At 43.3% G+C, this 26,790-nt stretch overlaps 1 protein-coding gene across 2 annotated transcripts in view; it reads left to right on the forward strand.

Moving 5' to 3' along the window:
* Window positions 1-26,790, forward strand: part of grm8a (glutamate receptor, metabotropic 8a) — a 216,248-nt gene that overhangs the window by 143,590 nt on the left and 45,868 nt on the right. For both annotated transcript variants that reach the window (XM_041963691.1, XM_041963690.1), the window contains exons 5-6: window positions 962-1,099; window positions 24,904-25,104. In XM_041963691.1, the coding sequence (XP_041819625.1) occupies window positions 962-1,099; window positions 24,904-25,104 (339 nt within the window). The remainder of the gene's footprint in view (window positions 1-961; window positions 1,100-24,903; window positions 25,105-26,790) is intronic.

The following is a 26,790-nucleotide window of genomic DNA, read 5'->3' on the forward strand; positions in this document are numbered from 1 at the left end:
CTGAGCTACGCAGGTGCACACAGGACCTGTTTCCCTGACAGCAGAGGAGATTAATAAAGGCAGCTCTTGTCAGCCTTTACAGCGAGTCGGGCATGGTACCGGCTGTCCAAGTTGGTCTGATAGTCCCCGGTGATTTCCCCTCCCTCTGTGGTTTGTTTCACGTGCACTCTTTTGCCATAAACTACAGTCCCAGTGGTGCTGAAAATGACACTTCCTCTTTATTAGCGATGTTTAATGCTTCCCTGCAGTCGTCTTGGGACAGACCTGAGGTCCATCGGAACAGTGAATAACTGCCGCGCTCAAGTAGCCAACACGCTGTTGATGATGCTGAGGAGGGTTATACAGCATTTCTTACAAAATCCACTCTTTCCATCCTCCCCTCACAGACAACAAAGCAAAAAGCTGTTGTCCCAATTAATTTTGGTGTGAACTAAATAGTGTACAAGGAGTGTTCTAGCCTCCATCATTCCCCTTTCTTTAGCCCATCTCTTTATCTCCGCCTGCCAGTCTCTGACAGGTATTTCCATTCCTGTGAGTGGAGTAATGTGTTCTTCCCTGTTTCTCTCCTCCTCTCTGCTTATTAAATTGGACAAGTTGCCACCGTAGACTCTGAGAGCTCATTCGAAAATGTTTGCGCTGCCTGCTCTCGGCTTCAGTATTTGATAGGATCTCCTACACTGGATGGCTCCAGAGGAATGGCTTTTCAATCATACTTTAGATCCATAGGCCATTCATAACATATGCCTTTGTGAGTCAAAACGTATTACACTGCCATGAACACCGAATTCTAACAAGTACAGGCTTGCTCACTGGAAATGAAGCCCTTACATTCAGGATGATGCTGGTTCACTCCTCTTTGTGGACAGGTAAATGTATTCAGTACAGTTTCAAAAAGGAAAAAAAAAAAAAACCCTCTTCACCCTCCGTATTTTAACTTTTACCCTCTCTGTCATTTTTACAGCATTTGATCGGTATTTCCGCAGCCGCTCGCTGTCCAACAACAGAAGAAATGTGTGGTTCGCTGAGTTCTGGGAGGAAAACTTCAACTGTAAGCTGGGGATGCACGGTAAACGGCCCGGTAGCCTGAAGAAATGCACAGGTGAGATTCTGCGCTTTTTGAAATATACGTGATGCCTGTTTTCACCATCTGGTAAAGAAACACACTCTTTAGATGGTAATGAGGTGTACTTTGTTTGGATTGCTCCATAGTACAGGCACACAAAAGTGATCAAAATGCTCCTAGCTGGAGTGAGGTTTCACGCCAGTAACTGAGGATCGAAGAGATAATTCTGCAGATCATAAGTTGAGGTCTTGCAGCTGCACAGATGTTCCGTAGAGGGTTGTAAGTTTTACTCTCTCACAAATCTAGCAGATGGTCAGTTATAATTGGCCTTACCTCATCCCCGCACAACATCAACTTGCTCTGTGTCATTCTGCTGCTGGGTTTGATGCAAAACGAGAAGCTTCAACTTTTCAAAAGAGCGAAGGAACCAGAGAAACTTGTTCGCTCTAAAAGCAGCCCGTCTCACTGGCCTTTTCCAATTAGGCTGGCCCACAAAAACCTGTGCAGATTTACCACATCACTGTGGGTTGTCTGAGGCTTGATCGGAGCATCCTGCCTCCGAAGCTTTGTCAACAGGGACAGGCATAGGAGTTTAATTAGTATATATATTGTCGAGAGCGCTGCTGCCTCCAATAAGTACCCCTAAAGCACAGATCACACTGGCTGTTCGGTTCCAAGGAGCAATACAGCTCAACAAGAACAATTGTTTGTGTTATCAAAGCTAAAAGGGAAATTAAAAAAATGTTGTAGTCTGTGCTTGTAAATACGCTTATTTTGTCTCTTTCTCCTGTGTCCGTATATGGAGTATATGTGTCTATTTGTGCTCTAATAAGCACTTTTTGTAATCATGTTTCGGGTGTGTGTTCATGATATGCATGGTGCAACCTGCATTTTGATATCATATGGAAATGCAGCCAGCCTGTTATTCAGCACAAGTCCAAGCACTGCTTCTGATGTGTAGCCTGCCGGCCTTGTGCTGTGTCTGCACTTCCACAGCACCTACAGCTGCCACCACCTACACAAAAAAATGGCGCACCTAGAGCAGAGCTAGTGATGCCAGTGGAAATTACCTGTATATATGTCCACGATCACAAACATGAAACCTTTCCAGTTAAGGTTCCATATGACCCCTGTGCTGCTGTGTGTCTGCAGCGTGTGTCACAGTGAGTATTCCTCGGCTGATGCCCGCCATTAGTTCACGTAATTAGGTTTGTAAGGGCTGTGACTCCCATTGACCGTCTATTACGAGCCGTGGCATCTGTGTATGTGGGCGTGTATGTGTCGAGGGGCGCTGTAGTCGTGCGACAGAGTCCATTAATTCCGAGTGCTGGGGTTCGCGACCTCCAAATCATCAACGCAGAAGCCAATCAGCAGCCCGCTGCTCAAGGTCGCGGCAGTGACACAGCTGATGGGAGGATGTGGAAATGGGTGTGATTATTGCATGTGATTGGGCTGAGAGGAAGAGACAAATAGGGAGACATCGTCAACACGTGCAAATCAGAGAATGAACAGGAGAAGGGATTGAAAAACAATGTTTGGATGCACAAATTGGAAACAGAGAGAGACAAAGAAATGATAATACAACACATGAATAATGGAGAAAAAGCACCAAGTGAGAGAGGACAAACCAATGACGCACACACAAATCTTTTTGGAACTTGGTTAATTTTGCTCAAAATCACAATCCTCAGGCAGGTTTGATGATCACAACCCTGATTCCAAAGAAGATGGGACGCTGTGTAGAACGTGTCACCTGTTACCAACGTTTACCTGTGGAATGTTCCAAACAGGTGCTTTCGGAGCGTTCCACAACTTCCCCAGTCTTCTGTTGCTCCTGTCCGAACTTGCCACGCTCTGTCATCTTGAAACTTGTCACCGCCAACAACAAATGCAAACAGCGGCAGACTGTGATGGGTGTGAGAGCTGTGAAAAGGCCGCCGGAGTAAAAACAGTCAAGACCCCACCTCCAGAACGGTCGGTGGGGGAAGTATTCAGATCGTTTATTTCAGTAAAAGTAAAACCTGCAATATAACATTTACAAGTATAAATCCTGTGTCGATGCCTCTTGAATAAATGTAAGTAGTATCAGCAAAATGTACTTTAAATATCAAAAGCAAGGCCCCCACGAGTGTCATACTGCTGCATTAACTCTCCTGTTATGTCGGGGGTCAAGTTGATGTCAGTGTTGTTTTAATGTTAATGTGTAAGAAGCCTTTCACTGTTTTCCATTTTAAAAAGGCAGATCAACGTTTTATCAGAACGCCATGTGAGCTATTTTCATCCAACAGTGTGACATTACATTTTTCTATCACACACTTAACACTGCACGCCTGCTCGAAGGTTGTTAGCGTACCGCTAGCGGCGCCATCATGGGCGATGCGAAAATGTGTCGTTTGAGTTGGTTTAACTCTAAGATGTGGCCGCTAAGAGATTTAGAAAATGATCTCCTAAATGTCGCGCCGCGCGTTTTCAATCCTGCCTCGCAATTTCGAGCAATTATTTGTCAGTGTTTCATCAGCCAGCGACTCATGCAACTCCTCCTCTTCCGTCTTTCAGATATTTTTTTTAACTTGATTGTTGCGGAGCAAGTTACATGAAGAAGCTAACATATTTTATGGAAATGCGCCCAGTGTTCTGTGGAAAATCGAAAAAAAAAAAAAAACCCACACACATACTGGACACTATTGTAGTTGTTTTTTATTTCAGTGGGGTATTTGGGATTTTTAAAAATAAAGTGTTTATTACTGCATCTGTTCTCCTGTTCGATAAATTCGTTTTAATAATTTATTTACACTACATTGCCTCAACTTTCATCCGTCGTCGCACATTAAAGAAAATAGCAAGCACAAAAAAAAAAGAAAGGAAATCCAAGCCACTCAGTCTTCTGAGTGTAGGAAAAAGCCTTTTTTTCTCCTCAGGCATGGCTGACGTACCTGCAAGCACATCGGCCTGGACGACTCAGATACTGAAATGAAATCTGTTCTGTTGAAAGCGTGCAGTCAGGTAAAACTGATGCCCGAGGGGAAGCTGACTGAAGCAGACACCAGATCACAGATAAGCCTGCGTGCACACTTACATGCTCACAAACACCGACGTGCCCAGTGGCTGCAGACGCAGTCGCGGGCGAGTGCACAAGCTCGTGCTAATTAACGTGGTACTGTGACACCTGATCCCCTGGAGCCACTGGCCTTTTATACAGAGATGCAGGTGTATATACGTCTTGCAAGCTTTGTCTGCTTCACTTTTTTATCACGGATCCGCTTCCCTGAACTATGACACAGGGTTGCTGTCGTGGTTGCTGGATTTTGGCTGAATGCGCCAAGTAGATTAAAATGGCTTAAAAAATATAAATACATGACCGATCTTAGATGTGATTGGTTGCCTGCTGTGATTTTTCCACCCCTTCCATGTCACTATGTCCCATCATGCTGCGCCGGATGGATTCACTGCTCCTCATAGAAAATGGTTCTCACCGTTCTGTCACTCTGGCTGATCTCTCAAATCATCATGTCCTTGTTCTGCGGAACTAGCATCTCCCTCCTCTGGGCTGGACACACACACACCGGGGCAGACCTACACACACACACACACACACACACAAAGCAAAACAGACATGAAACCCCTTCACACACACATGCACACTCACACATATTCTGTCCACGCACTTTCCCACCTCGGCCCATCAATGGATCTATTCCACCAGTGAATAGCATTGGTAGTGACAGGAGCTATAAGCCTCAGGTACACACACAGGAATTAAAGTGCAGTGTGAGCAAGGAACAAGGTTGTTACACTGCTGGCTTTTTTTCTTTGTCTTCTCTCCTGTGTGGGTTGTGTCGCTCACGAGGGAATTCCGCCAATATTTTATCTTTCTTTTTCTTGGCCTTTGTGATCTTTCTTTACTTTGTTGACTGTCAATCTTTCTTCAGCTCTCTTTCTCTCTGACTTCCTCTCACCCTGTCTCTCTAACTATCTATCTCACATTTCTTCCTGTTGTGCACAAATCAAGTTTAAAGGCCTTTATTGGCAAGAGCATATCAACATACTGCACTGACAAAGCGCCAAATGACTATTGACAGCATATATTATTTAAGCACAAAGAAACAAAACAAGCTTTTAGTATGTATTTTATGTATTTAATCACTAGACAAAGCCTCTCAAAGATTACTGTTGTTACATGCGCAAATGCCTCTGTATTGATTTTGCTCATGTTTCTAGCTATTTCTAAAACGTATCTGTCTCCTTCGCTTTCCTGCCGTTTTGCCCTCTCTCCCTCACTCATGTTCTCACTCGCTCCCACTGGTGTGCGCTCAGTCGAATTTTAGATTTCTCACATGGTCACAAAAGCTAATCAGCCGTATCATTTGGTTATATTTCACCGTAAATGCTGCAAATGAAAGCCAGATCTCTAAACAAAGCAGACTTTTACATCAGTGCTTACATTTAGAAAGTTATGATGGGCTAGATGTCTGAGAAGAGCTATTTGCGAAGCTATTTGCAAAGCTATTTGTAATAATGTATATTTTATGCAGCCGTATAGTTCGCACTTGTATTTCTTATTATGGATGAATGTAGTGTTACATGCAGGGTTTAATGGGTCCAATAACACTCAGTCAGATGTCTTTTCACCCGACTAAACGGGGGGGGGGGGGGGGGGGGGGGGGGGGGGGGGGACACATGGTGCAGAAACAGGCGGTGAAGAGCGACGCAAGCAATGCAGAATCACTTTGATTTGAACCCAGAGTACAATTAATAGAGGGAAATGTTAATGCATACAATACGTCACATGGACAACAGACTGTATATCACAAACCATGTTCGGAGTTACTGATTCTTTACAGACACAGTGTGTGCTCAGGGAAAAACTAAATTGAGATCAGGTCACCAAAAATGATGCCTAAGTAGTTTTTTGTTTCACTTGAGGTCACACCTGTAAGTACAGCGTGTGGCACATTTTACCATCTGCGACAGGAAGTTACAAACGCTCATTCAGGTGAGAAGGGGACTGTAAAGGTTGTGTGTAGAGAGTGGAAACCGCGAGAAAATCCTCTCATAATAGTTTAAGCTCTCTGGTCTACTTTCCCTGATTAGCGAGATTACCATGAGACTGCAGTTCCCTTTGCAGCTGCCTAATGAAGGTTGTGCTGTAACTTCCTTCCTACTTAATGGGCAAACACAGAAGATTATCAAATGCGGACCCACGCCGCACACACACGCAGACAAGGCTTTACATTTCCCCAGTTTAACATAAAATATTAATACTTTACAGAGTGTTATTAATGGGAAAATTATCTTCTAAAGGCTACTGGGTGATAGTGTTGTGCCTGGGCTTTCTAAAAAAATAAAAAAAACTGCTTCTGAAGATGCAATGATATGTGCATGGATCTGCGTGTATGTGTGAGATCCACGCTACATTTCCAGGAGTTAATTAGATCCTAACTTAGCCCAGGCATGCACACATTTACCCTCGCGCGCAAACACATGTTCACTCGCTGCAAATAGACCACATCCTAACGAGGTCGATGGGGAAGGGGAGTTATTAGGCTCGCAGGCTGGATAAACTGTTCCCTCCCCTGTGAGAAGGCCTCAGGGCCGAACAGGCTGAAGGATGGAGACAAACACAGATGGAGACTTGATGGACAATTAGAGACAGACAGGCACAGACAGACAGATTGCAGGCTGTGAGACAGAGATGAACAGACAGACAGTATTTAATGACTCATTGCAGCATTGCTTTGCAGTATAGGTGAGATGAAGTGTCATTTAGCTGCTGTGTAATGACCCTTTTTCATCTTCCTGGGGAGGACACGGTTATCTGCCTGCACTCATTGATGACTCTGCATTGGTGTGCGACTGATTTCTGATTGATGATGACGCAGTCACACAGTACAGAGCATGCAATGCAATGATTGCTCGCATTCTTATACGCAGAAACTTCATCTGTGTAGATGTGTGCATTTGAGCCTGCTTGTCGCCTTCATAGGTTGTAAAGCATCAGTGTTGAGCTGCGCATCTATCACTGTTAAGTCACACACACACACACACACACACAGAAACAGAGTAATCCATCTTAGGCAGGTCCAGGCGACCCACTGCTCACTGTGGCCCAGTCGCATACCACTTTGTTTCTGATTTGCACCCAAAAGCACCCAAAAGCACACCTGCAAATGGATACAGGCACACAACTGCTCTAGCAGACTTATGCTGGTACCAAAGTAGACGATAATTGGGCTGATTTTGAGTCCAGTTAACCCCTCCCGACAATTGTTGGGGTGCTCCTGTTTCGAGGCTGGTCTGAACAGACTACCTGCCCAAATAATCCTGCAGTGTGAGAGGTTTACAGACGTAAGATTCATGTTATTGACTTGATCAGAGTCTGATTTCAAATTGAAATGTGTGAAATCAACAGAAATGGAATATTGAGCAGAATCCCGCTATAGCCAATGAGAGAGAGCAGACCAGGAAGTGTCACCAACCAGATGTTTCTGCTCCTCGCCAGTTTGCTCTGTAAAATGTATAAATGAGTCTGTCTTCTCAGCCATGACTTTATCCACAGTTACAACACAGCACACCCAAGTGCAACAAGCTGGCAATGACAGTCCGCCTCCAAGTTTGTTATTTTGAAGTCAAGGAAGTTTTGTTGAGATTCAAAGTCCCTTGAATCACCGCTTTGAAATCGTTTAGTGGAACGGCCTCTTGCCGTCTTGTGTTGTACCAGTCAAAATATAAAAAATCAGTTCAGATTTGAGAACCCTCTTGTGTGCACCAGGCATTACACACCGAAAAAAATCCAGATTTACATGTGTTTGTGATTACATATTCTCAACCAGAATAATGGTGTTTTTTTTAATTTATTATTGTTCATTTTCTGTTATTAAATTAACGCTTACAGCTGCCTATTTATGAATCACACAGAGCAACATTAGCACTCATTTGGAGTCGTGCTCTTGACCAGCCAACAAATCTTAGTCTGATATTCGCTCTCGTTTCAGCTCTCTTTTGGTCTCCGCCAACTCCTGCCCACTATGTTCACCAGCTGTTCGCTACCTTTGTCTCTCAGCCGTGTTGTGCAGGGCAGGTAGCACACAGTGTGATTATTGTATCTGTTCCCCCTTAAAAGAGCGGCCTGCTGTGACTGGAAAAGGTGTCGATGAGAGCAATGAGAATCAAAATGGGTCGAAAACCAAAACAATGAGCTGAAAGACGCTAAAACGCTTTGCAGAACTGAAGTGGAGCGCAGAGTTGATGAAAGTCCTCTGCGGGTTTGTCACTACAAACAATCCCTTTCACATTACACATGATTGTTTGACCAATTAGTTATCATAATTAGTGTGGTTTTCAATCTAATTACTTTGCTAATAAAATCACTTAATTAGCTTGGAAATGACGAACTGTTTATGAAAATGAGGCATCAGCAGAATAATTGTGGGGCAGCTACAGCTGTAGAGATTTGGTCCTGTACAGCCTAGATGCTATTTTCAGTTTTGGCTTGTTTGTTGCTGGAGTGACTGTGACTGCATGTGCTCTTTGTCCCGTCTGAATCTGCTTAAGCGATGTTGCTACTTCCTCAGATCAGAGCGATAAACAGAGGAAGTGAAAGTTATCACAGCGGATAAGTAATGATGTCCAAAGCGATAAAAAAATAAAACCTGGGCTGTAAACGCTGATTATTTTTTTCAATGTAATTTCTAAGACGTTAAAGTAGTTTAAACAGTACTAAAGGGCGATTGAAGGGAATATGGCCTCTTGCCCTAATGACTTTAACAAAATCCAATACAACTGACAGTCTTATGACCCAGAGCCAAATTTATCACCGCATTTACTTCCTTCTTTCTTTCCCAGTGTCTCATGCGCAGGCCTTAATATATGAGGATTCAATGCAAAAACGTGTGTGTGCATTTTTGCGCGTCTCTGCCGCTGCATGAATCCTTGACGTGCACGGTACTCGCACACAAATGTCCAACACGCACATTGCAGCATGCAGTGACAGGTTGCTGCAGGTTAGAGGGAACAAGTGCTGCTCTGCTAATGCGATTTTACGGTTCGTCCTCTCCTCAGCAATATCTGTTTTATCGGCTGCATACCCTCCAACCCCCCCCTCCTCTGTCTTATTCTGTTGTTTCATTTGTCCTCTTCTCTCTCTCGACATTCCTACCATGAACTTGCCGTCTTTTTATCATCCCTCATTTCTGCTTTTGTTTAGGTTTCTTCTTTCCATCCATCTGTCTTGTTTGATCCAATTTTCTCCCTGTCCCCTCTCACTACTGTTATCGCGCTCTTTCTCTGCCTTCACTTGTGTCTCTTTTAGTTCCATTTCTCTCTCTGCCTTTTGTGTGTGTGTGTCAGGGTGTGTGTGTATATGCTTGTTCGGTACTGGGAAAGACAGGAGGCCCGCTGACATAAAACACACAGTCCCTTGAAAATTCTTGTTTATTTGTTCTTAAAGCTGTGCAGGAGAGAGATTAAGGGAAGAACAGACTGACAAAAGGAAATTAGAAAAAAGTTGAAGGCAGGGAGAGCGAGAGCTTGTGAGCATACCCGAGTTGTGCCAGGACAGTGATTCAGCATAATATGAATAATGACTAATGAATAATTTATATTGGCTCTGTGTACTATCAGCAGTAATATATACCAGTAATAATGTAGAGATGTAATATATATTAGCCACATATGTCTGTGGCAGCACATTACTCATGAAAAGTGGTATTCTGCAGCCAATTGAGAAAACATTCTCACTGCTGCCTGACAGGAGGTCTGAGGACAGAGGGGAGAGTCGATGGAACAGGAGGATAAGAAGAAGACAGAGGCAGGCTCAGAGAGAGATCTGTTCGGACAGTAAATTACCCAGCATACAGTATGGGCAGCATGAGGGTTAGACAGTCCTTCAGCCTGTTAAGGGAAATTCTGGTTCATTACAACTCTTTTTTTTTTGTATCCGTGGCCATCGTATCTGTCAGTAATAGTAGGATTGGGCTCAGTAAATTAATTACTGAGATCAGGGAAAACAGTCTGACGATCAGAAAGGTTTTGTAGAGGAACGTAACAGCAGCTGAAAAGTGTTCCACCGTCTTTGTTACCTCTAGTGAACACAACATCTCTGATTGCTGAGGCTGGGAGTGAGTTCTGTTGCACCTGCAACCGCGGCCATATTGTACATATCATTTTTATAATATTACATTTTCTATCTATACCTCTTGACTTGCAGGACTTGCTTTTATCTTCACCTTAGATTATCTGTCCTCTAATGTCCAGGTTGGACTTCATTATACTTCAGTGATGTCAATGTGTCCCCAGATCTCAACAGCGACGATGCCGACATAACCTTTGGAATGTCCGTGACTACGAAACTAGGACTGAAATTGTACTGATCTGGTATGTTACCTTTCACAAAATAGTCCAATCAGTCGTCAAACCAGCCTTTTAACAGCTCTTTCACCAGGCCTTTCTGTAGTTTCTGGTCAAAAAACTAAAACTGATTTACTTCAGCAACGTTTTCTGACAAGTGATGCTTGACTTCTTGACAGATTTCTTTTTTTTTTCCTCTCACACTTTTATTTTATTGATCTGACTGTTGGCTCTAAGCACACATCCATACTCACCAGCTGAATGATATTAAAATGATACTTGACATTGATCTCTGATTCTACACACACACACACACACACACACACGGACACAATTTAGCCACCACTTATGGAACAAGTGGACACACACTCACACGCACATGCACACACAGTTCTGAAAAACACACTCTCACACACAGACTTGAATCTAATGACTGGTGTTTGTGCAGCGGTGTATTGACATAACCCTTGGCTTCGGTGCTCTCTTGTCAAATCATGTAGAGCAGAATCTCCGTCTGATGCTCATTTCCTATTCTCTCATATTGATTATTCATTTCTGTCTTGGCAGATTAGCCCTGAAGCTAGCTCAGAGTCAGACAAGTTTGGTTATAACAAGCAAACTCTATGTGTGCACATGTGTGTGTGGGTTTTTGTGGGTGGGTGGGCCACTTTTTCCCCTTGCTTCATGTTATATATATATATGTCTGTGTTATATATGTCATGTTATATATATATGTCTGTGTGTGCATTGTTATGAGAATGATTTATAAATTAAGAATCTTTATGTATGTGGGCAGCATTTCTCTATCCTGTCATCTCCCTGACGTCTTTCAGACATGTTTGATGAATGAGAGAAAAGCTAATTAAGCCACCTTTATGCAAATGTATTCATCGCCATCTGAATTAAGTTTGCATTATCCTGGGATTTAGAAATGCACTTCTTCCTTTAATTATTCCCATATTCATCTCATCTGCACCTTGAAAAGGAAAAATAAATGTGTGTATCTGTATGTGAGTCTGCCTGAGAAAACAGACAGAAAAAGATGAAAAGGAAAGAAAAAAAAATCTTTTAGGCAGCTTGAGTAGAGAAGGAGGGAATTGAATATGTGTTCCTAATTGATGTTTAATTAAGGCGCTTGTCCAAATCATTAGTCTGTCTGTCATCCGTGATGCCATCAATCACTCTCTGTGTAAAACCTGGCTGTCACGCTGGTCCATGAAGGCATCCATCAAGGCACTTAGCCAGTCAGTATTCCTACATTAGCCTCACCTCGCTGCCTTAATGTATTGGTTTCTGTTTGTATTAGACACAGCACGGGCTGCACTGGAAAGGCAGTGGAGCACATATTTTAGTGGTTTCGCTGGCATCAGTCTCGCTGTTGAGCCTCCTTGAGATACAGGGACATGGCTTAGAAGTTTCCGGGCTGAACAAGTGTTGTTTAACCTCAGCATCATGATGGAGGACTGATGGACTGAAGACACAGTTTTTAATAATGACTTTCTCAATCAGAAGACTTTCATTTGAAAATGTATGATTTGACTTATGGTGTTGCTATGGAGGCTATGCAGAGCCACATAGCCTCTCGATTGCTGTGTCATGTCAACACATGCTAATTTGACTCACAGGTGGATTGCATGGTAACGAACAGGATAACGGATATGACTATGCCTTGGATACATGACTCAGTGAGGGATGGGGGCACGGACCCATCTCTTAGGACCAGAGGTAGCAGTACTCAGGTGACAGGGAAGGCAACTAAGGAGAGCAAAAGTTGTGCAGCAGAGGATAAGAAGCTTCAAGTTTGCCCATGTGGCTGGCAGAAAATAACATCAATCCGAGGCCCTAGAACCCATCAGGGAAGGAGGAAGTGTTTAGCGGTGGAAGGGCAGAGTGGCCGCATCGACCAGTATTTCTTGAGAAGTCAGTCGAATCAGTCGGATGAAGTCCAGCGACAGGTAGAAAACCACAGTTCGCAGGATATCAGTAACACTATCCCTGGAGAGGAGGAGGTACGGAGAGGGGATGCAGTTGGTGTTGAGGTCAACAGGCCAGCCAAGGAGAGAAGCATGGAGCAGAAAGCTAGAGTTAGGTGGCCGAGGGCTAATGATAGCAAAGAGTGGGAGGCAGTTGATAGAGATTTATCAGTCATATTAAGCAGGCTTAGAGGAGATGTAGTGGAGAAATTGGATAAAATTGGAGATGTGATCTACTCCTATGGTCGAGAGAGATTTGGCGTGCTTGTCAAAAGGAAAGGCGAGAGGGTGCAGGTCGGCAAGTCTAGGCGGCAAAGAGAAATAGAGAAGTTAGTAAAGGAAAGGAGGCAGTTAAGAAAGCAGTGGAGGAAGGCGACAGAAGAAGAAAGGGAGGGAATTAAGGTGTTGCAGGAGGAACTGAGAAGCAGGTTAGCAGTACTCTTTCTCTTCTCCTTAGGGAGAAGAGAAAGAAGAAGGAACGTGCAAGGTCAGCATTTTTTAGGAACCCCTTTAATTTTGTGAAAGGCTTGTTTAATCAAGAAAAAGGAGGGCAACTTAAGGCAACGAAATCAGAGATTGAACAGTATTTGAAGTCGACGTATTCAGATTCAAAGGAGAATAGGAACATAGGTCTTCCACCTGACATGCCACCATTAGGGGAAGTGGAGCAGGAGATGGATGTGAGCCCACCTAGGTGGAGAGAAGTGGTGGAGGTGGTTAGGCGTGCAAAGGCTTCTTCGGCCCCAGGGCCTAATGGAGTCCCCTACCGTGTCTATAAGAGTGCACCTGGCATCTTAAGGACACTATGGAGATACCTGAGAATAGTTTGGGAGAAACAAAGTATTCCAAGAGCATGGCGCAGGGCAGGAGGTGTCTTCATCCCTAAGGAGAAGGAGTCATCGGACCTTAGCCAGTTTCGGATGATTTCTCTCCTAAATGTTGAGGGAAAGATTTTCTTTAGTATCGTAGCACAGAGGCTGGCTAAATACTTAGAAAGGAATGGTATGATAGATACGACAGTGCAAAAAGCAGGGATACCAGGATTTGCTGGATGCTTAGAGCATACTAGCATGATTTGGCATCAGATTCAGACAGCTAAGAGGGAGAAAAGAGACTTGAATGTTGTATTTTTAGTTTGGGTCAGTGCCACATAACCTTATTTGGAGTTCCTTTGACTACTTTAAAGTGCCGGAGATAGTTGTTAACTTGGTGAAAGCATATTTCCAAGACATCAGACTGTGTGCAAGTATCGCAGAGCTCACAACAGGCTGGCAAAGATTGGAGGTTGGTATTATGGCAGGATGTACAGTGTCCCCACTAGCTTTCACAATGGCTATGGAGGTAATTATTAGGGCTTCCAAGTGGGTCGTAGGTGGAGAGAGACGGCAGAATGGAATGCGTCTTCCACCAATTAGGGCTTATATGGATGATATGACACTGCTAACTTCAACAGTGCCATGTACAAGGAGGTTGTTAGATGAAGTCAATCAGAATCTCAAGTGGGCTAGTATGAAGATTAAGCCTAGTAAGTCAAGGAGTATTTCAATATACAGAGGGAAAGTAAGTGATAGAAAGTTTGCTATAGATGGTGAGGAAATCCCAACAATTAGGGAGAAATCAGTTAAGAGTCTAGGACGGTGGTACAATGTGGACCTGAATGATGTTGAACAGGTTGTGCAATTCAGAAAGGATGTTGCAGAAGGGCTGGAGAGAATAGATAAATCAGGGCTCCCAGGAAAACTGAGGTTGTGGTGCTTGCAGTTTGGCTTGTATCCTAGGTTAATGTGGCCAATGTCAGTATATGAAGTCCCATTATCTGTAGCAGAGAGAATGGGAAGGCTAGTTAGCTCTTATATTAGAAAATGGTTGGGTGCTCCCAGGTGCTTAAGCAATGTAGCTTTGTATGGGAAAGGAATGCTTCAGCTGCCAGTATCCAGTCTAACAGAGGAGTTTAAATGCACTAAGGTTAGGACAGAACTTTTATTATCTGGGAGTAAGGACATGTTAGTTAGCAATGTGGTTCCGAATCCTTCTGGGGGGAGGAAATGGAACCCAAGGGCAGCAGTGCAGGAGGCAGAGGCAGCTCTTAGGCATGCAGAAATAGTAGGAAATGTTCAATTTGGCCGGGGAGGCTTGGGGCTTGGCCCAGGCAAACCAGTGTGGAATAAAGCAGGTCTAAAGGAGAAAAGAAAGCTTGTAGTGGAACAGGTGCGTAGGCAGGAGGAGTTGTTAAGAGGGGCAAAAGCAGTTGGTCAAGCCAAACAGGGACAATGGTTGAATTGGGAAGGTGTTGAGAAGAGGAAACTTAGTTGGAGGGACCTGTGGAATATGGAGGAAGGCCGTATTAAATTTCTGATAGGGGCGACATACGATGTGTTGCCAACCCCGCAGAACCTAAGTCTCTGGGTACAGGGCGATCAATCGTGCCCACTCTGCTCAGGTACAGCAAGTTTAAAGCACATTTTGTCAGGTTGTAGAATTAGCTTATCACAAGGCCGGTATACATGGCGGCATAATCAGGTGCTGAGAAGCTTAGCCGCAGGCATTGAGGAGAGAATGAAGCAGGTGAATTCTGGAAGTTCTAGAAAGGAGAGGTTAGATGTGCAGTTTGTTCGAGAGGGGGAGAAAAATAGAGCTGCTAAGTCAGGGAGAAAGCAGGTAGGTGGCTGCCTGGTAGGGGCTGATGATTGGCAAATGCAGGTCGACTTGGGAGGAAAGCTAGTTGTGCCCCAGGAAATAGTTTATAGTAATCTGAGGCCGGGGGACATGCATGCCTAACCCGGCAAGAGAAGAGGTTAAAGTCTGAACAAGACACCTCTCCTCTGCTCTGCTTTCCCCGCCCCATCTTCTCGCTCTGCCAATAGGAAGAGAACCAGGAAGTTTAGATAAGGTGGGGGTGTGGCCAGCTAGAGTCTCTCTTTGGGACCATGCGGCCTGTTCAGGTGAGTTTGCGTGGTAAGATACAGAGTTGGCTTGTTTTTTGATCTTTTTGGTTGTTTTCCTGTTTTGTTTGCTTCTTGAAGGAAATGTTAGGGTTTGTTTTCCTGCTCTGTTTGCTTTTTGAAGGAAATGGTAGGGTTTGCTGCTTCTTGAAGGAATTGTTAGAAGAGGCTGTTAAATCTAGTCTGTGGTTTAGGCCTCCACCTTCAGCACCCTCTAAATTTTCCACCCCCTACCCGAACAAGGGTCTGTATCCAATCCCTACTTTCATCTTTTGACTCTACCTCTTTATTTTCTATCCCCTACCCGAACCAGGGTTTGTATTCCCACCCCGCTTTTTCTTGGTGCAGTTGGTGAGAGGCAGGGGTAGATGATGGTAGTGTGGCAATCGGCAGTTACATGTGGCATCTTGGCCTGTGGTAGCATTGTAGCAGCTAACAATAGCTAAAGCGGTGAGAGTATGATAGTATCTTAGCAGTTAGTATTGGTAGCTAGCAATTAACATTAACAGTATAGGTGAATCTAGCTTTATTGTCTTCTTCTGTTCCTCTTAGCAGGTAGCGGTTAGCACGTAACATTAGCTAAATGGTAGCATCGGAACTGTATTGTCTTCTTCTGTTCTTCCTAGCGGTTAGCATTAGCATTAGCAATAGTTAAATTGTAGCATCGGTACTGGCCACTACCTGGAGCATCTCTGGGTCAGTTGAACGTGGCGGTGCTGTTTGGATTGTGTAGGAGCAGTGTGAACTGGCACTAGGGGGGGTGACTCTGGGACGCCGGAGTTCACTGCCTAACCTCCTGGAGGTGTAGTGGGACTAAGTAGGCGAAACACTGTTGAAGGGAGGTTTCCACCTGATGACCCCCAGAGACGTGTTAGGAATCACTGCTCTTTGGCAGGTATAGAGGCAGATTAGAGCTCCAAGGTTCTTCACTGAGAATGAATCCTCTTTTTGAGCACAAGTATCTTGTGTTTAAATTAACTGAAGCTTAGAGGAAACACGGCGTCATCGATTACCATCTAGAACATCTAGATCAGTGTCTGCCACTTGCAAAAGTTCTCTGACAACTCTGCAGTCGTTGGCCTCATCACAAGGAGAGAACTGAGAAACTGACCCAGGGATTTGTGATCAATCATTATTATTATTATTTTTTTATTACCACAATGGCTGAAATAGCCGTCATCTGGATTGAGCCAGATTGGTCTTAAAACATGGCCAGTAGCTCTTTAAGGATTTGTCCAGTCACCTTGCCCATATCATACTTCAAGAGGCCTTTGAGCAATCCTAAACTGACTGGAACCATCCTGAATCATCTCTTTAACATACACACAGAGTTTTGTTAAATCCGATGAAGAGGGAACAAACCTGTGGTTGGTCTCCTTACCTGATTAAACCAAATGAAAGCAGCTGACGCAACTTTGCTCACCTTTGTGAAGCCTGAAACCCGTTCGTTGCTTCTTGCAGCTGAAACTTTAGTCGATTGAGTTGCTTTCTTCTACTGAACGAAAAAGGGCTCGAACCTGGAATCGCCGCTTGTATTATTTTGTTTACTGACATTATTTTTTTGTACTTTAGTTTTACCGACTTTTTTGTATTTTGTTGTGCCGCTGTTATGCTACAAACTTCCCCAGCTGTAAAGGATTATCTGATTTTATGGATAGTTAATAGAAAGTGGCTTCACTCACAGTTGAAAAAGCAGCTTAGGTGCACTTGAAAATTTTACATCATGATCATTTTGTTCAGTTTATATTTTTTTATCAAGGTTACGTTGTTTTGGGGTAATAATGCATTAAAGTTTTAAATCATTGTGTGAGGCTCCCACAACAAACACTTGATAGACTGCCGCGGAGCAATTATCTTCTCCTTTTTTTTTTTTTCAGGCCTGAGCCACCAGCTGGAAGCCAGGCAGGAAATCAGTCAAAATATGCAAAATCATCTCAGGGTGCACCCTTATGATGCATTAAATGCGCAGAAACTGATACATTTATCCTTGAAGAAATTCATAATTGGAGACAATTGTTATTTTTGCCACTCTGACAGTTTGATTCTACTCCAACAAAGAATAATCCTCAACAGCCTTTTGTTCCATTTTACACGACACTTACTGCATTCCTCCACATTATTCCATTGTTTAATATCTATTACACTGACAATCGTTAAAGTCTGTCAAATCCCTATCAAGCGTGCTATGCTTCAAAAGCCTAATAATGACAAAGTATAACCATTTTTCATTTATTTCAGGGTTTCATGTGTTCTGTATGAGGTTGAAACAAATTCATTGGTTGTGGTTCATCTTCAAGACTTCAAGGCTTGTAGCACAAAGACTTCAGCTCTTCACTTGTTTTTTAAAGGTTACATTTGAGTTGCTGTTATCTCCATTAATCCTGATGTTCTTTCTGGCGTGAGTCATAGCACCGCCACCTCACCGTTAATGTTGAAGTGCCAGGTTAGATGATTCAAGTGGTATCTCACGTCGTTCAAGATGCACTAGAAGAGGTCTGTTTCAAAATGCAGAATGAGTTCTGAATAATGATAATGATAAAAAAAAAATAAAAATACCGCCACGACTCATCTTCAAAGATCTCTTTAAAGTTCCGTGTCCCAACTGTAAAACTGTTATCTTTTGTCATCTAGAAACTTTAAAGTTTAAATTTCCCTCGACTGTACGACTTGTAACAGCAGGTGTCGTGATCTACAAATGGCAGATTATCTCAATTTCAAACCGAACTTTCATCATCAAATAAGTTTTTGAACAAAGCGATGCCTGTGGCTTTTTATTACATAGAGCAAGATGAGTAACGCCTTTATACAGATCTAGAGACAGATCACAGCACCCGGCCTGCATGCCCATGCAACACGAACAAATAATCAACCCCAAAATATGAAAATGACTCGGAGGCAGATATGGAGATGATTGCGTCCTCATGCAGTTTTTGGTTAGCAGATCTCTTATGAGACATGAAAGTCACTTTTCATCTGTGCTTCTGCCTCTGAGAGTTTTTCCAAGTCTTCTCTTTTTTTTCAGAGTTTTAAATTCAAATCCTCCCTAACCGAGCAGCCAACCAACCAGGCTGCCTGTGGTCTCCGATGTCATTAACACAGAGTGAGAGGCTGAATTGAAAGCAACTACAAGGAACTTTCATTTTGTGCATCATTGTGTATGAGCCCCACTGCCTCATGTCATAAAGATGTTGATGCCTATGTTTTGGCAGTGAGTGAGAGAGAGATGCAACTCCTGTTTAGGACTATTTTTTTAATTTTAAACACAGCACAGCAAAGAGGTGGTATATCTATTTTTGGCTATGTAGGATTGGTACGTCGCTGGGTTTCCATCCAAATGTATTAACTTCCTTCACCACTTTGTGAAACACATGATTGCATAAAGGATATTACAACATGGGCTCTCGAACACAGCCTGTTTGCAAATGATTGTGTTCTGTTTTTTTTTGCTTTTGCACTTTCATTATTGTACTACTCACTGTGAAACTTTTCCTGAGAAATATAAATATAGCCTCCTCCGGTTTGCCTGCCCTAAAACATTCCTTATGATTTCCCGGGGCATTTGTCCTGAGTGCAGACAGTAAGAAAAACTGTATAGAAATAGCCAATCTTCTCGCTAATGGTCTTGCTTGCTTATGTAGGTCATATAGCGGCATCAGTATTAAGTTGAGACTGTTTCACAACCAGTTAAATACTCTTGTAGTACGTTTAATTTGGCAGCTGCAGGCTGGAAATTGAAGGCAAGTGTAATATGTATGACAGGTTGCATATTAATACACTAACATTTTGTCCATCCATCTCTGTGCATCTCTGTCTCCGCCTACCTCTCAACCTTTATCCCTGTTTGTATCTTCCTTTTTTGGCATGCACACAAAGGCAAGGCTGCGCTGCTCTAAATACTCTCTGCTCACGTATCAAAGACTCAGTTAAAGACGCCTTTTTATTTTGCACCTACATACGCGTTCTGCGCAGAGATGAAATGAATAGGTTTGTAGGCCACTTCATTGGTGCGACAGGCTGTTACCGGCTGCAGACAATGGCCAGACAGATCCAATAAAAGCTGCACGTTATTGTACTCTTCGCACACACTAAGTATACACACACACACACACAAACACACACACATGCACCCCTTGCTCCGGTTAAAACACCTGACGCAATCCCAGGAAACAGAGACAGTAGTGTTTTCCCAGTAAGCACTATTCATAACAGCAGCAGTCGTTTAACTGTCTCAGGGCAGGGATTGCATTGTCTTGCGATATGCTGATTAATGATGCATCGTGTCGTTTCACATCTCATAAGAGCAGCAGAGAGAAATTCTCATTATCTCATGATCCGTGGCTTAGAGTACAACAGTTTTGTTGTACTTTTGCTCTGAATGGAAGCGTGCACAAATGCTGAGTGCAAACAAGTGCGCACGCACACGGACACATCAGGAAAAGACTTTGGCTTGTTGAGGAAGACAGGCGACACACGTTGGCTCTGTGTAATAAGGTCACAAATCTGGTTACAAATAATAACCGCGATCAGTAATCTGATATTTATGGGTCAGTTTTAAAAGGTCAAGACAAACTCCTCTATCAATATTCCTCTACTGACACACTTATTGTGGGGCCAATTGGAAAGCAGCTGTACACTCTTTAGGTCTCTCTTTACAAAAAGAGGGTTTTTAGTATGTCAGCGTCACCTCCATTGGTACAGCTCTGACAAAACCTGGTCAGCTGAAGTCTCTCTGTGGCGAGTTAAAGCTAAATTTCACCAGAACAGCAGCAGGTACACCAGATATTTGGCAGATTGCCGATTATTACCATAGATAATATGGAGAACCAGAGTTTGCCATATGTGTTACTAATGAGGAAAATCTAAACACATGTACTCCAGTGGTATTCACAGTCAAATTAAAGTCTAATAGTGTAATAAAAATATTGAAAACCCCTCTTAGCATAATCAATTTCTTGCATATCCATTCATACACTCAGTATGATACTCATATACTCATATTTTTACCAATTACGGCTAAATGCACTACTTATGACTTAAGCAGCTATCTGCGTAGGCTCTACAGCTACAAATGGAAGCAGCACACTTAGCCATATTTTGTCGAAATTGGGTGTTGAATACATTATTATCTGCAATGAAGGAGTGAAATTTGCTGCAGGAGACGTTTTGAGGAATTCCATGAATGCTTCGATACTCTTTTTCTTGCTATTAAAACTTGCTAATGGTTGAATCCATTGCAACAGATTCATGCCGACCACTGTCACTGTTTTACATGAAGGATGGAGCTACAAACTCAGCCGGCACCCTTCAGTTGCTGTGAAAACATTTACTAATGTATGTCTTGTTTAGCTTTATTTGTTGACTGTTAGCATAATTAGATTTGTAATTATGGTAGGCCATTAGGCAGCCAGCTCAAGGGCCCTTTGTTGATTAGTGAGACTGTATAGAGATGTTTCAGAGCGATCTGTTCTCAGACAGAAATGCATATTGATTTCTGGTTTGTGTGGCACAAATGACCAATTCCACGCCATGAAGTATGCTGTATTATCATTTAAGTTGTGTTAGAGATTGTAGCCCTTAACTGCTTTCTGCACTGTGCTCCGACACTGCGAGCAGTGCAGCAGATGATGCACATAATCAGCCCGTGTGGATGTGAGTGTGTGCATATCTGCTTGCCGATGAGTGTGTTATGACAATAAGCCATATGGCCATAAGCAGAGTAAAGTCAATTGGCTTTCCTCTGTGAGCGTTCATATTAGAAGTTAAAGAGTCCCAAAGGCAGTCCGTCTACTGGCAAAAGCAACTGTTATTGTGCAAGAGGTGTTTATGAAATGGATGCTTACAGATTTAACTTTTTATTTCCTGAGCGCACCAAGCACATAAAAAACAAAATCTCTTTTAACTTCAGTGCAACAATGAGCCACAAATCCTTTGTTGTCGGATGCATTTTTTTTATTGTGCGATGAAATTCTTAGTTTTCTGTTTCTGTTTGCCATCCTTAAAATACTCTCTTAACACAAGCCTGAAAAGCAGAGTTTCACCGCCCCCTGGTTAAAAGGTTTAAGTCTGTTTCACACGTTTGCTTTGCTGCACCTGTGACCGCACCCACTACACAGTGATGTCACGAGATCCTGGAGTACACATGTACATCACCGCAGTAAGGTCAGAAGATTTTCCGGGGGTGTTAGGTTACTGTGAATGGAGATATATGATACGAACAGAAGAAGCAATTAAACAAAAAAAATCAGACTACAGGTGAACATTATAAAGCTGTACAGTAAAGTACAAACAGTGATGCAACTTTTTACAGTCCAGTTCAACATTAAAGACTGTCACTGAGGCACTTAACCCCGGAACTGCTCCTGTGACGCCTGGAGCCAGTAGAGGTTATGCATCAAATGGGTCATTGCCAAAGATAATACCCTTTGTTTCCCTGTGAATGATGTCCAGGTTTGTGTCATTCAGCCGCAAAGCCAGATTAAACCACAATAGCAGCACAACATGTCACACAACAGTTAAAAGAGGTCATTGCTGCATTCCCAAAATTCAGCGCTTGCAGTGAATAAAGGAATTTCACACTGAGAGGGATAAGAGACGGGCAAATATGTTTAAATACTTTAATCCATGCAGAGCACAATGCAGTTATTTCAGCCTGTAGCTTCAATACTAGATCTGTACTATTTTAATTGGCGCTCTGCATAGATTAAAGTGCTGGAACACATCCGAGCGTCGGCTTCCATAAACTCTTTATCTCAACGTTAAATTTACATTCATTGTATTGGGCGGCGGTTGCGCTGAGATTTCTGACAAGAGCAGTAATTTAACAGCCAATTGGATCCTTCAAGGCAGTTAGCCAGTCAGTTAGTTGCATTTGCTTCACCTTGCTGCACCTCTCTGCTGGTTTTTATTTCCACCAGACGCAGCGGGTTGACTGGTATAGAATTTACCTCACCCTGCTGCACAGAGGGTATTTGTCTGGGCTAAGTAGCATCAATCACATTACCGAGGCTGTTACCAGAGTAACCCCAGGGCAAGACAAGACCTTTAATCCTCTAAAAAACTTTTCGGCCATGTAGTGTTGTTTAACATGTAATAGTCTTTTAAATATGTTTTTAGAGGAAAAACAGCAACACACGACATCAAAATCGTCTCAAAAAATGAGACTTTTAGAAGCTATTTTACTCTGTACAATTATTTGTTGACTGCTTAGCAATAAAGACAATTAAATATAGATTTGGCTATGAGGTTACAAAACTGGGCTTGTGGCCAGAATTTCAGACGTTAATGAGAACAGCTCCCCCCTCTCTCTACTCTACTCGACTACTGAGGTGTGAATGTGTGTAATTACGAACACCGAGCAAGTTGTTGGCCAAAAGGTGCGTGCCTTCTCTGGATAAATAAAGGTTGCTGTCATTTGCGCAGCTGCTCTTTCAAATGAAATGTCAAATATAAAGGCAGGGATACGCAAAACAGCGTGTCGGCCAGCTCCGATGAGCAACAGGAAGCGGCTCACTAGGCTTTTGACCCTCAGTCTCAGTCCGCCGCCCAGAGCAGGGGGTTTTTCCCACGTGCATTGTGCTCAAACCATGATGTGCCGTATCACCCCCCCCCTGCATGTGCTCATGAAATCAATAGCGTATTGACTGGATACAATCAGCTGAATGAATAGCTACGGGTTTGAATCTTTGGACGGGCTGGAGAGAGGAAAGAATCGTTGTCTCTGAACTTATTCCAGGCAGCGGTTACGTTGTCACCGCAGCGTGATTTTGAAGGGAGATGAGTTGGTTGTAAACAACCACGTCATTTCTAGGAGACGCGGTTAGCGCGTGCAAGCTCGGTGTCTGTCCCTCTTTCTTTTTCCAACACAAATACACACACATTAACTGTCCGTCTCTCTCCACGCTCACACACACACACACACACACACACACACACACACACACAAACACACACACACACTTATAGGTACTGTACAGCTCTGTTATCCAGGGATTGAGAGGAGATGAGTTCCATTATTAGTCCAGCATAGTGATCAGCTGCTTGGATGGACTGCATAACACAGAGACAATGCTGACTAATTTCCTACTGGGGCACGCACGCACGCACGCACGCACGCACGCACGCACGCACCTCTTCCACCGTCCCCACCAACAACAGACACACAAATACAGACGTGCATACAGAACACCTGACAGCCTTCTATAACTGTGGATTAGATTTCATTCTCAGGGCCCCATTAATTCCTTATGGATTCTCATATTGATTGAGGGCCCTCTGGTCTTGTTAATTCAACTCAGCCCAGACGGGGTTTTGATTCAGTTTGTATTGCCTGAAGGTGACTGCTACTTGTAAGAAATGGGTGAATAACGTCGAGGGACAGGAGCGAGACAGAAGAGAGAATGAAAGAGAGGGGGAATAGGACAGACAGAGGGAGTGGAGAGGAGAAGGGTGAACAAGAGGGAGATGGAAATGAGGCAGAAGTAAGAGATGAGGAGAGAACAACAAGCAACAGTGACAAAAAAAAACAGCAGAAAAGGAAGGAGATGGTTAAAGAAATAGATTTCCTGTTGTAGCTGCACACCTACAACTTCCTGATGAAAAACAGAGAAAAAGAAAGTCATCATCAGTTCCTGATTTCCATCTTAATGCATCAAGGAGGTTTTATTTTCACTCCGCTCTGCTTTTTCATTAGCTCACTATGCTGATGAGCCGTTACATAAAACCCTCTCGATGAACCGCGTGCCTCTCCCTGTGTGCATGTGTGTGTTGGAGGAAGGGAGGGAGGGGCTCGACATGTGTGTGTGCCGTCATGTGAGCCATGCAGAAAGGCCAAATTGAAATCTGCATTTGTTTCATCGCCAGTTGATGAACTTAAACGTAACTCCGCAGCAATTAAATTAGGCTGCAGTAGTAAGATAAGCAGAAGCACAAGGCAGATACACCAGAGAGCATCTAAATGTTACAAGTACTGTAACAAGTAACACAATGTGCATTGTATATCTGGACAAATGGATAGAATATAGTTGTAGAGTACACTGTACAGAATATAGTCCTCAGCACACAGCCTGTGACGTGCTTCAGGAAGAGGACGGGGTATATTTTGTCTCCTCTGAACACTTTCTTGCCTTTCTCTCATACAAGGAAATGCCATTATCAGTGGTTCAGACGATGTAAAGAAGAAACATGCTGTTTTTTCTTCTGTTACTTTGCTACCAGGGCGAGAATGGACTGAGAGGAGTTATTTGTCATTGTCAGGCTGAGTGCCCTGCTACCTGTCTGATGGTCAACCTGCCTTGCAGAAGTTTTTCTTTTAGTCTTTTCAGCGCTCTTTTTTCTCTCTCTCTTTCACCCAGTTGTATTGTAGTTTTAGTTTTGCCTGTTGGCTTCCCTTCATCTCTTTTTTTCACTTCTCTCTCAGCCAAACTCTACCTACTTTCATCTACTTTATACCAGCACATACTGTACTGGGCTATGTTTGCTGTCTCTACCCTGATAATATTCAAAACGGCACCCACAGAAGTGAAATATCTTCTATTTCCTCACTCTCCCCTCTAACCCCTTTCTCTTCTTCTCCTCCTCTCAGGATTAGAAAAGGTCGGTCGTGATTCCAGTTACGAACAAGAGGGGAAGGTTCAGTTTGTGATGGACGCGGTGTACGCCATGGCCCACGCCCTGCACCGCATGCACCGGGAGCTCTGCTACGGATACCCGGGCCTCTGCCCGCGCATGGCCAGCATCGACGGCAAAGAGCTGCTCAGCCACATTCGCGCCGTCAGCTTTAATGGTGAGTTCTGCACTGGTTTTGGTGAATTGCTTCCCGCATAGTGATTTTGCTCGATAGATGGTGTTCTTGAACCATTCAAGATACATTTTACCCATTAAAAGTGTTGCTTTTTGCTAAAAAAGTGAACTCCATGCATATTCCCTCATACTCACGCACAGCTAACGCAACATCTCACAGAGCAGAATCCACTCTGCCAGATCCCTTTCCCTTTTCTCTTCTTTCTAGTATCTTGCAGCAGACATCAGTCCTTCCAGACGAATAGAGAATGAAATAATGAACTATTAGGCTGTAAAGCGCTTTGGCATTTCTTCAGAACAACACTTAAAAAAGGACAGATTAGGGCCTTCAAATGCTTAGACACTGTGCAGTAATCCTGTAGTGTTTACCCACCCTGACTTGACTAATTCAGCTCATACTTGAACAATGCTAAGCCCGGCTCCTCGTCTAATTTGTCTCATCCTTATCATGAAAACATGTCATGTTGCCTTTTCACCTTCATAAGTAACTTAAGCTTGCTGCTTTCCCCGAACACATTATCTGCTTATATTCTGCGTTTTGCAGATGGTGATTTGGTCTTTCGACACTTTGAGCCTCAATATTTCATTTCCCCTGTCTCCCCACGACTTCCTTCACCGCTGACAAATTTAAGTGGGTGAAAAACATTTGCTCATTTCCTTCTAAATAATATCAGGCACCTCATTTGAATATTCTCTTATTAATCCAACCCATCCACCCCCCACCCCACCCCATGCGCCTGTACCTGCTTTTCTGTGTGCCTTTTCATTTCCTGTGTCCCTCTGTCAAATACTGTGTGGAATACATATAGGTTCGAGAGTAGGAAAGCATGAGATAGAGAAAGGAGGTGTTATTGCAAGGATTACCGAAATGCTTATCTGATTTTAGCTTCAGTGGAAAGGTAGAAGTTGCACGAGTGTGTCTGTGCAGGAATGTGTGCAAAATATGTGCCAGTGTGTGTTGTTTCCGGTGCTATCTCTGTCCATCATCACTGGAGGTGTCAGAAACCAATTCACAGGCAGAAACGGTCTGCTCTTTCATACTGCGACAGCAGGTTTGTGCTCAGGTGTGTTTCTCTGTTACCGCTGGCCCAGAGGGTACAGAAACCATCCCATAACCGCAAGGTTGCAAACTTTACACACCAATGAATCTCCAAACCCTTCCCAGTCACTGAAAGCTGCCTTACGCAAAATGTGCCGCAACTGTCCCCGGCAGTATTCTGAGAGAACATAAAAAACTAAATTAGATGGAGCTAAAAATGATAAGAGAAAAACGGTTTGATGCTGAAGTTATCAAACAGGCAGTCAGGCACCTGCCATTGCAGATGTTTCATATGCCCATGACGCCTTCAGATGTGTGACAGAAAGTTTGAGATAAAAGCATCACCTTCGTAAAGGCCTGATTTTTTTGTATCGCATATGTAGCCACTTGCCTTTGTCAGTGTCTGCATCGCATGTCCAGATCCCAATAGATGTATAATTTACTGATCAAAGACTATCAAAGAAAGTCTTAAAATATCTAAGGTATGAATAAGTAACACTACACTCCCCTCACACAACTTCCCTGCTAGTATTTTCAGAGAAAAACTGAAGAATATTTGAGGAGGAGACATGGATGCATCACACTGGCAGACCATTTAAATTAAGCAAAGCAAGTTGGTTAAAACACGAC

This window comes from Chelmon rostratus, chromosome 22 (assembly GCF_017976325.1).
Source record: "Chelmon rostratus isolate fCheRos1 chromosome 22, fCheRos1.pri, whole genome shotgun sequence".
NCBI lineage: Eukaryota > Metazoa > Chordata > Actinopteri > Chaetodontiformes > Chaetodontidae > Chelmon > Chelmon rostratus.